At 46.4% G+C, this 13,619-nt stretch overlaps 1 protein-coding gene across 1 annotated transcript in view; it reads right to left on the bottom strand.

Annotated features, from left to right (window-relative positions):
• The window catches only part of ATP10D (ATPase phospholipid transporting 10D (putative)), a 90,499-nt gene extending 80,655 nt beyond the window's left edge, over positions 1-9,844 (bottom strand). Inside the window, exons 1-2 of the mRNA XM_084856852.1 lie at positions 9,543-9,844; positions 3,022-3,216 (exon numbers count right to left, since the gene is read on the bottom strand). Coding sequence (XP_084712978.1) covers positions 3,022-3,216; positions 9,543-9,844 — 497 coding nt within the window. The remainder of the gene's footprint in view (positions 1-3,021; positions 3,217-9,542) is intronic.
• Between the last annotated feature and the right edge of the window lie 3,775 nt (positions 9,845-13,619).

The raw sequence follows: 13,619 nt of genomic DNA, 5'->3' as shown, positions 1-13,619 counted from the left end.
GGACCCACAAACATCTGTGAGTGAGCACTCTCAATAGCAGGATAAAAGCTCCATGTGAAGGAGCCCTTAATATATTTAAAGCACAAATACTTCCAACGCTCTGGTGAGTCGACAGGAAAAGCCACCCTTCCTGAACAGTTAGTAAAAATAGCCACTAAAACAGTATTGGGACACAAAAGCTCCCTGCAACGTCCTAAAACTGTAATGTCTCCAAGCGTCCTCCTCCTCCTCCGGCAACTGAAGTCTGAGTAAGTGCTGAAGCCCCTGAAACTTCCCACCTCTTCAGAAGTGGGCTGCAGCACTTAGACTTCAGTTTCCTGAGAAGGAGGACACCGGAGACATGTGGCGTTTCTTTCATAGAAGGTTATTTGCCCTGCTGGGCTCGAGATGAGAGTCCAGAACACTGGGAGCCCAACAGCTCCCTGCTCCCCTCAGCCCGCCTGACTTCCTGCTGCAGCACAGGCCTCACGCGGGCCCTCCCCTTGGCCTAGCGCAACGAATGTTCCCAGCGCAAGAGGTTCAGAGCTGGGAGGATCCTCAGTCTCTTCATAATCCGAGGCGCTGAGTGGTAAGGGAACCCCGGAAGGCGATTTAGACCGACCCCAAGCACGTAACAGTAATTATAGACAGCGAAGGGTCCAAGTACACCTGACGTTAATCACGTAGTTTTGCCCTACCCCAGATAGCCTGTGTGGGTGCGGGAGGGGGATCCATATCAGGATTCTGGCTGGGGGGTTGTAAGAGGGGCTTTAATCCTTTGCCTCCTGCTGTGGTCCCAATCTAGACCAGGCCCTCTGCACTGGCTATTTACAGGCGGGGGGGGGGAGGAAATCCTCCCATTCACTCCTATTGGAGTTCTCCCCACGCCCCCCAGCAAGTAGGCAAAAGTTTAAATAAAATTCTCATTCACTCCCCAGCCAGAGTCCCATTCTGGATCAGCCCCCCCACACACACACACTAATTATTTGCGTGAATGGGAAAAACACCTGCACTTAAAGGCAAAACTACCTGATTAATGTCATGTACAGTTTGGCCTTAAAATTTCTGGCCTGAAACACTTCCTTCTCCCGCACCCCATGAAACAGGTGGCAGGACAAATGAAGTGACCCCACCCTCCGGCTCTCTGCAGGCTGCATAATGTCAGGTGGTGTGGCCGACGGCCAGGCTGGAGCTCCAGAGGGCCCTTTGAGGACCTAGTTTTGCTGGGCATGGGCTTTCTCAGCTGAGGAAAGACCACGGGAAGTGACGCAGCCTTGACTGTTCCTCCAGCTGCCACATCGGCTGGGACCCAGCTCTGCCTAAAGTCGCCCCGACCAAGGTGCAGGTGGAAAAGCGATCCACCAGCCTGCATCTCAGTCAGAGTGGCTTTGCCTTCCCCAGTTGGGGAGGATGCAGGGTTTGTGATGCACTTAGCGCACCGCTCCCCTCACCCATGTGGGATGGTGAAAGGTAGGCAAAATACGGGATATTCCCTGGTTATCTCCAATCATCGATCCAAGATAACAGTGGGACTGCCCTCCCTGCCCTCCACCCAGAAGGATCTGAGCCTCCACAGGTTGGATAGGGAACTCCACTGTCTGGATAAAGTCTCCAGACCGGAGGTTTCCCATCCTTGCCATAACAAAAAGGAAAGGCTGGGGAATAAGAGGCTTCCATGCTTTGTGACTCACCGCTGCTTTTGGCAAACCCTTGTAGCCGGATTTCCCCACAAAACCATCATTCCTCAAGTTTAGGAAGCTTTGATTTAAAGCACAGATCCAAGGTCTTTGCACCCTGGATAGCTCCTTTAGAGTTTTGACTGGTTCTGACTGAAACTTGGAGTGGATTCACCACGCCACTGACATCACAGGCAGCAGCCTCCATTCATGGCAGTGGACTACAGGAGGAAAACTGCAAATTAACTTAACTGGCTTACTCCCCTCCCTCTTCTGTTCCCACAGCCTGTGCTTTGACAACTATGTTCAAAGGTGGAGGTTTCTTTTCAGGTTTCCACTGCAGCTGCTTCTAAGAGCATCTCTAAGAGAGGCTGTAGCTCAATGATAAAAGGCTCTCCTGGCAACCAAAGCCAAAAGAGCATCCAGGGAAATGGTTAGGCCTTCAGGGAAAGTACAATCCCATCCAGGGTAAAATAAATAGGATAAGCATATTCTCCCAGATTGCCAGAATTCCTAAAAGAGCCTCCATCTTGTCTGGATTAGGTTTCCGCTTCTTTACCCCCATCCACTTCTTGACCAACACCAGACACCGATTAATCCCTTCCATTGCCTGTCTAGTATTAGATGATGGAAAAGAGAATGGAATTGTGTGTCATCAGCATGCTGGTAACTCCTCAGCCCAAACCTGCAGATAACATCATGCAGTGGCTTTATGCACATGTTGAAAAGCATGGGAGACAGTGGCACCCTGAGCCAAAGGCCATGAGTGGAACAGCAGTCTCCCAGCACTACATGGTGGGGCTGTTCCCACCAGGAATTCTTGGAGGCACTGAAGAACTGAGAGCCATAAACCCATTCACGCTAAGTGACCCACAAGTATACCATGGTCAACGGCAGGGGTAGGAAAGCTGGTGTCCTCCAGATGTTTTGGACTACAACTCCCATAAGAGTCAGCCAGCATGGCCAATGACCATGCGAATTGCAGTCCAAACATGTGGAGGGCACCAAGTTGTTTATTCCTGATCAATGATCTGGAAAGCCACTGAGCAATCCAGGAAAATCAATACATTTTCACTCCACTTACTCATCTCCCAACAGGTCATCCAAATCAGGATGACCAAATCAGTTTCAGTTCCAGAAGTGAGCTGGAAGCCAGATTGGAATGGATCTAAACATTCAGCTCCAGAAAACCCTGGAGTTGAGATGTGACCACACATTCAAAGGCAGATAAGAAGATCTGACACACATTTGGCCACTGTCAGACAGATTAGTGGGTTGCAAGTCCAATTAGTCTCATGAAAAAGCGAACAGTCATAATGCTGGTATTTGTTAAAGGCAACAGTAAGGTTGCTTCTGATTTACTTACCTACAGTAGACTTGGGTTACCAAGTTGTTTATCTTTTTATCTAATTTGTATTTTGTGCAATCCTCCAGGGCATCTTTTACTGCAATAATTGCAAGAACCACCATTAGAGGGATCATTGTGATTTCTTTTCTAAAGGCCTCCACCATGGGAACCCAGTTGAGCAGAACTATAAATAAGAAATATAAATTGGCAGCTCTGAAACAAAGCAAAAACACACACAGGATATGGGTGTCGGCCATTGCATGTAACAACAATTCCTACCGCTGGATGTGACACAACTTGGAGAGTAGCAATTAGCTTTAGATTTGTGTCTGCATCAACTGAAAGGGAGCAAACTGACCTCTGTCTAGAAAAATGTACGTGTGCATGTTGTGACCCTGCCTGAACCCCCTGGTCTAAAATCAGAAAAGATTTCCTAACATCGCAATAAGATCAGAAAATGTGTTCAGACTAACCAGCACAACATGGTATCCATCCACAAACTGTAGCCCCTTTCTACAACCTGTATGTTTCTAAGAGTGTTTGATTATATTCTGTTTAAAGCTACAGACCAAACCTAAGGCTTGCTACACCAGCACCTAAGTGCTGAGGACAGGGCACATCAACAGTTCTATTAGAGGCAAAACATAATGTTATGCTAATACTGGCCCAGTTCGGATGTGACAATAAGCCAGGGAACACGGGCTTATTGTGCTTGAGTAGTGTGCAAGCACATGCTGCCTCATTGCTCCCACTGGGCTCCTCCTCCAAGTGGAGGGGCTAAGCATGTTTATGACTCTGGCTTGTCTCTCCCTTGACAAGCCAGAGTTCCTGGTTCACATTACACTAAGCAGACCACAGAAGGTTTAGCCACTCCCACTTGCAGGAGCAGCCAAGTGGGACCCATCAGGCACAATAAGCCAAGGTTCCCCTGCAGCGTCTGAAGCAGGCCAGAGTCTCGAGGAGACAACCTGTCATAAATTGTCAGTATCAGAATGTCAGTCACGTGCTCAAAAGGGCCAGGAGTAGGATATCTGAATGATCATGCTCAACAACAGATTTGGGTGGGAACCATGTGGCTCTGGAATTTGCTTTTATACAGCAAATTATATTTCAATATATTGTGGAAGGGATGTAATTTTTGCTTTTTAAAATGTTAATATATTGTTGTATTTTTGTGCTTGTAATTTGTTCACTGCCTTGAGTGGACTTGGCCCAGAAAGGCAGTTTATAAATATTTAAATAAAATATAAATGAATAGATTTTTGACACTATCGGACACAATAATTGGTGTAGTTAGAATAGTTATTTATTTCACCATTAACATGCACTGCCAGAGAACAGAAAATCCAGTGTTTACCATTCTTTAAATTCCCTTCAGTGAACTTGTCTACGTACCTTTTCTGAGTAGGGGAACAGAAGCCAGCACTAAGGGCAAGACAGTGATGGTTCTCAAAAGGAAACCAGGCATGTACATAATTCCCAAATAAAGTAGTTACCATATGTTAAAATCGGGATATCTCTCCCTGAGCAAAAGAGGTTGTTGTTGTTGTTCAGTCATTCAGTCATGTCCGACTCTTCGTGACCCCATGGACCATAGCACGCCAGGCCTTCCTGTCCTGCGCTGTCTCCCGGAGCATGCTCAAGTCCATATTCATTGCATCAGTGATGCTATCTAGCCATCTCATCCTCTGCCGTCCCCTTCCCCTTTTGCCTTCAATCTTTCCCAGCATCAGAGTCTTTTCCAGGGAGTTTTCTCTTCGCATTAGGTGGCCAAAATATTGGAGCTTCAGCTTCAGTATCTGTCCTTCTAATGAACAGTCAGGGTTGATTTCCTTTAGGATTGACTGATCTGACCTCCTTGCAGTCCAGGGCACTCGTAAGAGTCTTCTCCAGCACCACAGTTTGAAAGCATCAATTCTTCGGCGCTCAGCCTTCCTTATAGTCCAGATCTCACAGCCATACGTTGCTACTGGGAAAACCATAGCTTTGATTAGACGGTCCTTTGTCGGCAAGGTGATGTCTCTGCTTCTTACTATGTTGTCTAGGTTTGCCATAGCTTTCCTCCCAAGGAGCAAGCGTCTTTTAATTTCATGGCTACAGTCACCGTCTGCAGTGAACTTGGAGCCCAAGAAAATAAAATCTGTCACTGCTTCCATTTCTTCCCCTTCTATATGCCAGGAAGTGATGGGGCCAGATGCCATGATCTTTGTTGTTTTAATGTTGAGTTTCAAACCAGCTTTTGCACTCTCCTCTTCCACCCTCAACAAGAGGCTCTTTAGATCCTCTTTGCTTTTTGCCATTAGGCTAGTATCATCTGCGTATCTGAGGTTGTTGATAATTCTCCCACCAATCTTAATTCCAAATCATTAATTTGATGTGATTCATCCAACCTGGCGTTTCTCATGATGTACTCTGCATATAAGTTAAATAAGCAGGGTGACAATATGCAGCCTTGTCGTACTCCTTTCCCAATTTTGAACCAATTGGTTGTTCCATGCCCGGTTCTTACTATTGTTTCTTGACCCTCGTACAGGTTTCTCAGGAGACAGGTAAGGTGGTCTGGTACTCCCATCTCTTTAAGAATTTGCCACAGTTTGTTGTGATCCACACAATCAAAGGCTTTCGCGTAGTCAATGAAGCAGAAATAGACGTTTTTCTGGAATTCTCTTGATTTCTCCATGATCCAGCGAACGTTGGCGATTTGATCTCTAGTTCCTCTGCCTCTTCGAAACCCAGCTTGTACTTCTGGTAGTTCTCGGTTCGCATACTGCTGAAGCCTAGCTTGTAGGATTTTGAGCATCACCTTGCTGGCATGTGAAATGAGCGCAATTGTGCGGTAGTTTGAGCACTCTTTGGCATTGCCCTTCTTTGGAATTGGAATGTAAACTGACCTTTTCCAGTCTTGTGGCCACTGTTGAGTGTTCCAAATTTGTTGGTATATTGAGTGCAGCACTTTAACAGCATCATCTTTTAGGATTTTAAATAGCTCAGCTGGAAGACTGTCATCTCCGCTAGCTTTGTTGTTACTAATGCTTCCTAAGGCCCACTTGATTTCACTCTCTAGGATGTCCGGCTCAAGTTCAGTGGCCGCACTATCATGGCTATCAGGGACATTCAGATCTTTCCTGTATAGTTCTTCTGTGTATTCTTTCCACCCTTTCTTAATCTCATCTGCTTCTGTTAGGTCCCTGCCTTCTTTGTCCTTTGTCATGCCCATCTTTGCACAAAACGTTCCCTTGATATCTCCAATTTTCTTGGAGAGATCTCTAGTCTTTCCCAGTCTGTTGTTTTCCTCGATTTCTTTGCATTGTTCATTTAAGAAGGCCTTCTTGTCTTTCCTTGCTATTCGCTGGAACTCTGCATTCAGTTGGATATATCTTCCCCTTTCTCCCTTGCTTTTCGCTTCCCTTCTTTCTTCAGCTACTTGTAAAGCCTCCTCAGACAGCCACTTGGCTTTCTTGCATTTCTTTTTCTTTGGGATGGATTGAGTTGCTGCCTCCTGAACAATGTTACGGACCTCCTTCCATAGTTCCTCAGGCACTCTGTCTATCAGGTCTAATCCCTGAAATCTATTCCTCACCTCCACTGTATATTCATAAGGGATATGAGTTAGGTCATACCTGAATGGTTTAGTGGTTTTCCCTACGTTCTTCAATTTAAGCCGAAATTTTGCAACAAGCAGCTCATGATCTGGGCCACAGTCAGCTCCAGGTCTTGTTTTTACTGACTGTATAGAGCTTCTCCACCTTTGGCTGCAAAGTACATAATCAATCTGATTTCGATATTGACCATCTGGTGATGTCCATGTGTAGACTCGCCTCTTGTGCTGTTGGAAAAGAGTGTTTGCTATGATCAGCATGTTCTCTTGGCAAAACTCTATTAGCTTTTGTCCTGCTTCATTTTGTACACCAAGGCCATGCTTTCCTGTTATCCCGGTGATTTCTTGACTTCCTACTTTAGCATTCCAATCCCCTATGATGAAGAGGACATCTTTTTTTGGTGTTAGTTCTAGAAGGTGTTGTAGGTCTTCATAGAACCGATCAACCTCAGCTTCTTCGGCCTCAGTGGTTGGGGCATAGACTTGAATTACTGTGATGTTGAATGGTTTGCCTTGGATTTGTACTGAAATCATTCTATCGTTTTTGAGATTGTACCCCAGTACTGCTTTTCCCACCCTTTTGTTGACTGTGAGTGCTACTCCATTTCTTCTAAGGGATTCTTGCCCACAGTCGTAGATCACCTGAATTAAATTCGCCCATGCCTGTCCATTTTAGTTCGCTGATTCCCAAAATGTCGATGTTCAATCTTGCCATCTCATGTTTGACCACCTCCAGCTTACCTTGATTCATTGATCTGACATTCCAGGTTCCTAAACAATATTGTTCTTTACAGCATCGGATTTTCTTTTCACCACTAGACACATCCACAGCTGAGTGTCCTTTTGGCTTTGGCCCAGCCGCTTCACACTTTCTGGCGCTACTTGGAAATTCCCTCTGCTCTTCCCCAGTAGTATATTGGACACCTTCCGACCTGAGGGGCTCATCTTCCGGCGTCATCTCTTTTAGCCTTGTGATACGTTCCATGGGGTTTTCTTGGCAAGAATACTGGAGTGGGTTGCCATTTCCTTCTCCAGTGGACCACATTTTGTCAGAACTCTCTGCCATGACCTGTCCGTCTTGGGAGGCCCTGCACGGCATAGCTTATGGCTTCATTGAGTTAGGCAAGCCCCTTCGCCACAACAAGGCAGTGATCCATGAAGGGGGGGCAAAAGAGGACTACTTGCCAAAGCATCCTTAAACTCCTCTTCCTCTAGAACAGCAGGAGCTGAAAATCAAAAGGGATCTTGCTGGTCTTGCAGGGATGGGGTGGGGAATTGTGAGCTAAGGTGCGCCGCAAAATATTACAGTAGGTAGGCTCTTATCCAACTGTAGTTTCAGGCAACTATTCACACATAATTAATAGCCCCAATTGTGGAGGCACATCCCAATTGTTATCACAATACCCATCCAGCGAATCCAACAAGTCTGGGATGAACTTTGCAAATGTAGATGTGGTTTTGACTGTACATCCACATCATGCTCATGGAAGGTTGCTTGCGCATGCAGATCCCTTGTTGCATCGGGGAGACAAATGATTATTCAAAAGCTGGGATGGATGTGCACCCATAGACCTGCCTTCTGTGGAGCTGCAAAAGTCTGGACTCTGCCAGCATGCAGTGATGACTCTTCTCAGTCTTTCCAGGGCAGCCAAGGAAGACTGTGATGCACAGTGCATCGCAACACCTCTGAAGCCGTGAGCTCAGAATGTCACTATCGCGGAGGGTGTTCAGGGGGCATTTCTATGCTGCTGAGGCCCCCAGACTAGAGATGTGAAGACCCAGACAAAAAATGGAAAAATTAGGGGAAAGTATGTTTTTCAGGGTTTTTTCCAAGGATCATTTTTCTCCCTGAAAAATTGAACAGTTTTGGATTATAAAATATTTTCTTTTACAATTTAAGACAAGGTGTTTATATATTCTTACCCCGCCTTTATTCCCCACAAATTATTTCTAAAAACTTTGTAATAAGAACACTTCTATAGAAAGGCTAGAGATGTAAAATGTCTGGAAATAATGAAGCCACGGAGGGAAACTTTTTTAATCCTCTCTGTAAAATGCCCAGCAATGTTATTTCTTCCATTACTTATTTACATTATTTGTCTAGAGAACGATACTGTGGCCCCTAGAGAGTGGCTATTCATGTTATGTATAACTTGGTCTGCTCATAAAATTATATTAAACTTTAAAGCATAGTATATTCAGATAATAATTACAACTTTATCGAGTTTACTTTTTAAAGTTTTTAAATGTAGCAATAACTTTATGAGCAAACCAAGTTTTACATAACATAAATTTTATGTTCTTCAAGCAGGCTTTCCCAACCTGGTGCCCTCCAGATGTTTTGGACTACAATGCCCAGCATTCCTGGCAATGTTGCCTGAGGCTGATGAGAGCTGAAGTCCAAAATATCTGGAGGGTACCAGTTTGGGGAATGCTGTCCTAAAGCAACAGTTACTTTACATTGGTAAAGAGAGATTAAAAAAACTAAGTACTTCTTATTTTTCCATTTTCCCCCAAATTTCCATTTTTTCCCCCAAACCCAGAAAAAAATGTTTTTTTCCCCATAGCTTCAAAATTTCCGTAAATTTTATATCTCTACCCAGAAGACGGAGTGGACTCTGTGAAGGAAGAGAGGAAGGAAAAGGTAGATTGGGATTGTGTTATCACCAATTACTTCTGCTATGAATGCTCATTCTGCTTACTTTGCATTTATTTAAGCTTTAATTGAGTTGTCACAGACTGTACTTTTGGCATTTCATTGCCATTTCACCCCACTTTTTTACAGCCTTTTACCTGCCAACTAAGGAAAACACTTCATGCATCTGACGCCAAAAGAGGTTTGTCATTCTGACTCTCTGCGGAGTCTGCTGCACAGACTGCCACGGCTACCAGTGTGGGAGCTGTAACAGCCCTACTTATTTTCAGAAAAGCACGCTTTTACCTGTGAAATTGCTCAAATAAGTTCTTTGGTATAAAGTTCCATAACCTGTACTTCGTAGTCCGTATTCTGTTGTTCTTACACAGCCTTAGTCCTTTGTCATATTCTTCCTTACAGTGCTCCAGACACGGTATGACTATCCTGTGTTTACTGGTTTTCTTGGCTGGGTCCTGCAAGCTGTCTAGTCCTGAAGAGGCGGGTCCTAGAAATGGTCCTGGAAGAGTCCTGGAACTGCGACGGCCTCTGCCCACTGCAGGCATCAGGCGCCGCCAGCGGCTTCTGGCCCACCGAAGTAGCTTTGCCATGTTCTCAGAAGGCTTCTGCAACCAGGCCGTGTACCTTCCTTAGCAGCATTATAGAATACAAAACAAAAAGTAACAAACACTAACTTGCTGATACATTAGTTGAAATACACATTACAAGCAAGGATAAATCCCAGATTGCCATTTTGTGTGGAGAAAGTCCAATGTATACAAAGCCCATTTTTAACCTTATGATAACGAATTATTTTTCAACTTCAGATACTAACCATTTCAAAGAGACCTGCAATCTCAGATGTAATTAACATAATGGCACAATGATGTTAGAGAACTATTTATAGGGGTGTGAGTTACATTTCAGACCACAGGATAGCTATTTCTCCTTTGTTGTGAAAATAAAATCAGAGGACCTTACACAACACACTTTTTTACCGGTTCGCTTTCTGTTTCTGTGCCTGAATGGAGAGCTCTGTCCAGGCATCCCCGGGCAGGGTACAGGAGCAGCCGCCAGCAATCCCAACCCCAAAATGCTCATCTAGCTGAGAGTGACAAGATACACCCGGCCTCTATCTGCCAACAGGCCAAGTGGCCTCTCACTCAACTTAGCCCTCCTTTCCTGCAGCAACAGACACAGCCTGCTTTTTCCAACAGTGAGCAGGACCCAACCGGCAGGTTGGACAGCCCGCCGGACACTCCCCTCCACATAGCTGGGAAGGAATAAAAGTTTTAAATATTATTTTAGCCAGTCATTATTATATTTTGTACGTCACCCTGGGAAATTGGAAAGGTGACTCGTGAATGCCATAAACTATCCAACAAACCTGTTTGCCCCTTGCCCAAGGAGCATCGCTGCACTTCCAGCTAGGGGTGTGCGAAACCCCCTTATGTTTGGTCTGCGTGAGTCTGCGGGGGGGGGGGGAGGCGATCCGTTCCTCCCCCCCCCCGGAATCCTCACTGGCCCCGGCCGCCTCCGCTCCGCAGTGAGTCTGTGGAGCTGCTGGCCGGCTCCAGCCGTGGACGCCATTTGCATCCCTGTTCTTTGTAGTAATAGGCTACATAAACATTTACGTAGCCTATTACTGCAAAGAACAGGGATGCAAATGGCATAGCAGCCGCCATTTGCGTCCCTGCTCTTTGCCGTGATAGGCTATGTAAATCTTTACATAACCAATCACGGGCAGGGACGCAAATGGCAGCCGCTATAACGTACGCCATTTCATTCCGCAGCCCGGCTGTGGAAGGAAGATGAGGGCCTGACCCAGGGTAGCCGCCACCGCCAGGTAAGGTCAGTCCTGGGGGGATTTCGGGGGGTGGGGGGGGGTAGTCTGTTCCACCATGGACTCCGGGGTGGCGGATTTCTCCACCATCCCTACTTCCAGTACACCCATATCCTTGGAACCTCTCTAGTATCTTCCATGGCTCAGAAAGGAATCCTCAACGGCATCGCCCTCTCTGTTCAGGAGTTCCACTTGGAGTATCAAGGAACCACATGCTGCTTATCACCCACACCATGATTCCAGTTGGGCAAACTGCTTTCCCAGCTGTGCGTGTGCAGAGAGCAGATCACAGAGCCAAGCCCCTCCTGCTCACTGCTCCCACACTGGGGGAGCCACGGCCATGAGCAAGTCCTCCACTGCAGCCACGCACGCTATGTCAAGCAGTACTCTGCCCAGGATGATCCAGCCATCAGCTTGTCCGTAGGCCCTGCATGTGGCTCCGCTTCTGCTTTAGACACACCCCACCTGAACACCGTGGTGGGGTGGGAGAGGAAGGCAAAGGATGACTGGGCGTCTGGATCATCCTACGCAAAGTGTAGAAGGGTTCTGCTTGAGAGAACCGGCTACAAGAAGGTGTGTGCAGGCCAGGTGCAGCCACTGCTCAGCCAGGCCAGAGGTGGAGGTGTAGGTGATGCTGCTCAGCTCCTATGGCAGCGGGATGGGCAATTTGTGGCCCTCCGGATGTTGCTGGACTGCAGCTCCCCTCACCCCTCACCATTGGCTATGCTGGCGAGGGCTGATGGAAGCTGCAGTTCAACAATGCCTGAAGGCCCCCAAGTTGCCCATCCCTGTCCTATGGGAAGCCACTCCAGAATCTGCTCTCCACACATGCATAGACTGGGTAGTGCCCAGTGATTCAAACTCACAGGGTCATTGTGGGGATGTAGGCAATGAAAAGAGGTTAACTGTCCTGAGCAGTTAGGAGAAGGGAAGCAATAAATAATGCCTATTAATGCAGATTATACCCAGACATCGGACTTCTTCTATGCATGCTATTTCACCTGTCCTGTTTACCAGGATCGGATTTTTCCAACTCAGAAACAGTGGCAAATAGGGGGCTTTTGATCCTCTATGATATCAGCAACAGAATATCTCCTATCCGCTGTATCCCTCCATGAACTGGTACTGTTATATATTCCCTTCTGTAGCTGCTCCGACAGCCTGTAGATACTCCTATAGCAACAGACGGAGAATACATAGCCCCTCAACAAGACATCCCAGCTTCCTAGGCTACTGTGGATAGCACAGCCTGAAAAGCTGTGAACCTGAGCCAATAACAGCATTTTAAAAGGCAAAGCCATTTAACCTCACAGCTGGTCATCCATGAGTCAGCATCAGTGTAACTGCTGCTGCTGAAAGGGACTTGATAGCATTGTACTCCAGGGGCCTATCTGTGAAAAGCGTGGCAAGATCATGCTACCTAACAAGTTCTTCTCAATAGAAAAACCCAAGGAAATGCCGCCTGCCTGACACTTTCATAAGAGCATATGCACAACACAAATGTTGTGTTACTCAGCTACTCCAGCTGACCCACTGCTGGGGGTTAGGCACTTCGGGTGCTTCCAGAGAAACGGTTCATAGCTCCCAGGGCATAGTCTGAAGGCACATGCTGAAGCTAAGCAGGTTTGGGTCTGGTCAGTGTTTGGAGGGGAGACCACTTGAGAACCACATGTAGCCCCCTTGAGTTCCATGATGGAAGAAAGGCGGGATATAAATGTAATAAATAATACACACATACATACCAAAAAGCATTGTGCAGCTACTCCACCTTTCCCTCCTTAACAGACTTTCTGGGGGCCTTCTGATGAAGGTTTTATCACACCATCACCCTGCCTCCCATTCACAGAATTTTACAGGGGGTTCCAGAGGATGATGTCTTCCGCTCATAACCTTTCCCATATTTTCCCACAACTTCTTTTATCCTTTTTCTTACAGTGCAGAATCCATTAATGAAGATGGAATAACTGCGCAGCACCTTCCCATTGCTAGCACTAGCAGGCCTCCATCTGGAGTGGAAACACCCTCTGGGGTAAGAAAGAAGACAGAAGAAGGGGTCGGAAAACACGGGAGGCTTACACATGGAAGACCATGATTGCTGGACCACCACCCAGGAAAATCCCATGAATGAGGCGGGGTGATAGCACAACAAAAACCTCTTCTGGAAACTCCTTTAGTAAATGAATGCTAATAACTTGCTCAACCCATGAGTTCACACTACAGATTGAATAGGCCCTGGTTCCAACAGAGATAAATGGCCATAAGGCAGGTGGAAAGCCCGTTACAGGAAGACATGGGAGAGAAGAACTACTCTGCTTCCAATCTCAGCTTTGCCACAAAGATACAAGGCCCACATCAGCCTCCCAGCCACTATGATCTCCTTGCTGTTTTTAAGATGCAAGAGGGAAGACTCAGTGGCTACTGACACTTCTGTAGTACCACTGTCTTCAGAAGCAGTGATACACGGGCCACCATTTTATCCAGCTTGTAAACAATCCGGGGAAACAAGGGTAGAACAAATGTAAAACAAATCTAGGATCTCACCT

Source organism: Heloderma suspectum, chromosome 5 (assembly GCF_057233095.1).
Source record: "Heloderma suspectum isolate Gila_16-S chromosome 5, 16-S_ref, whole genome shotgun sequence".
Lineage (NCBI taxonomy): Eukaryota > Metazoa > Chordata > Lepidosauria > Squamata > Helodermatidae > Heloderma > Heloderma suspectum.
This window is presented reverse-complemented; position numbering and strand designations above follow the sequence as displayed.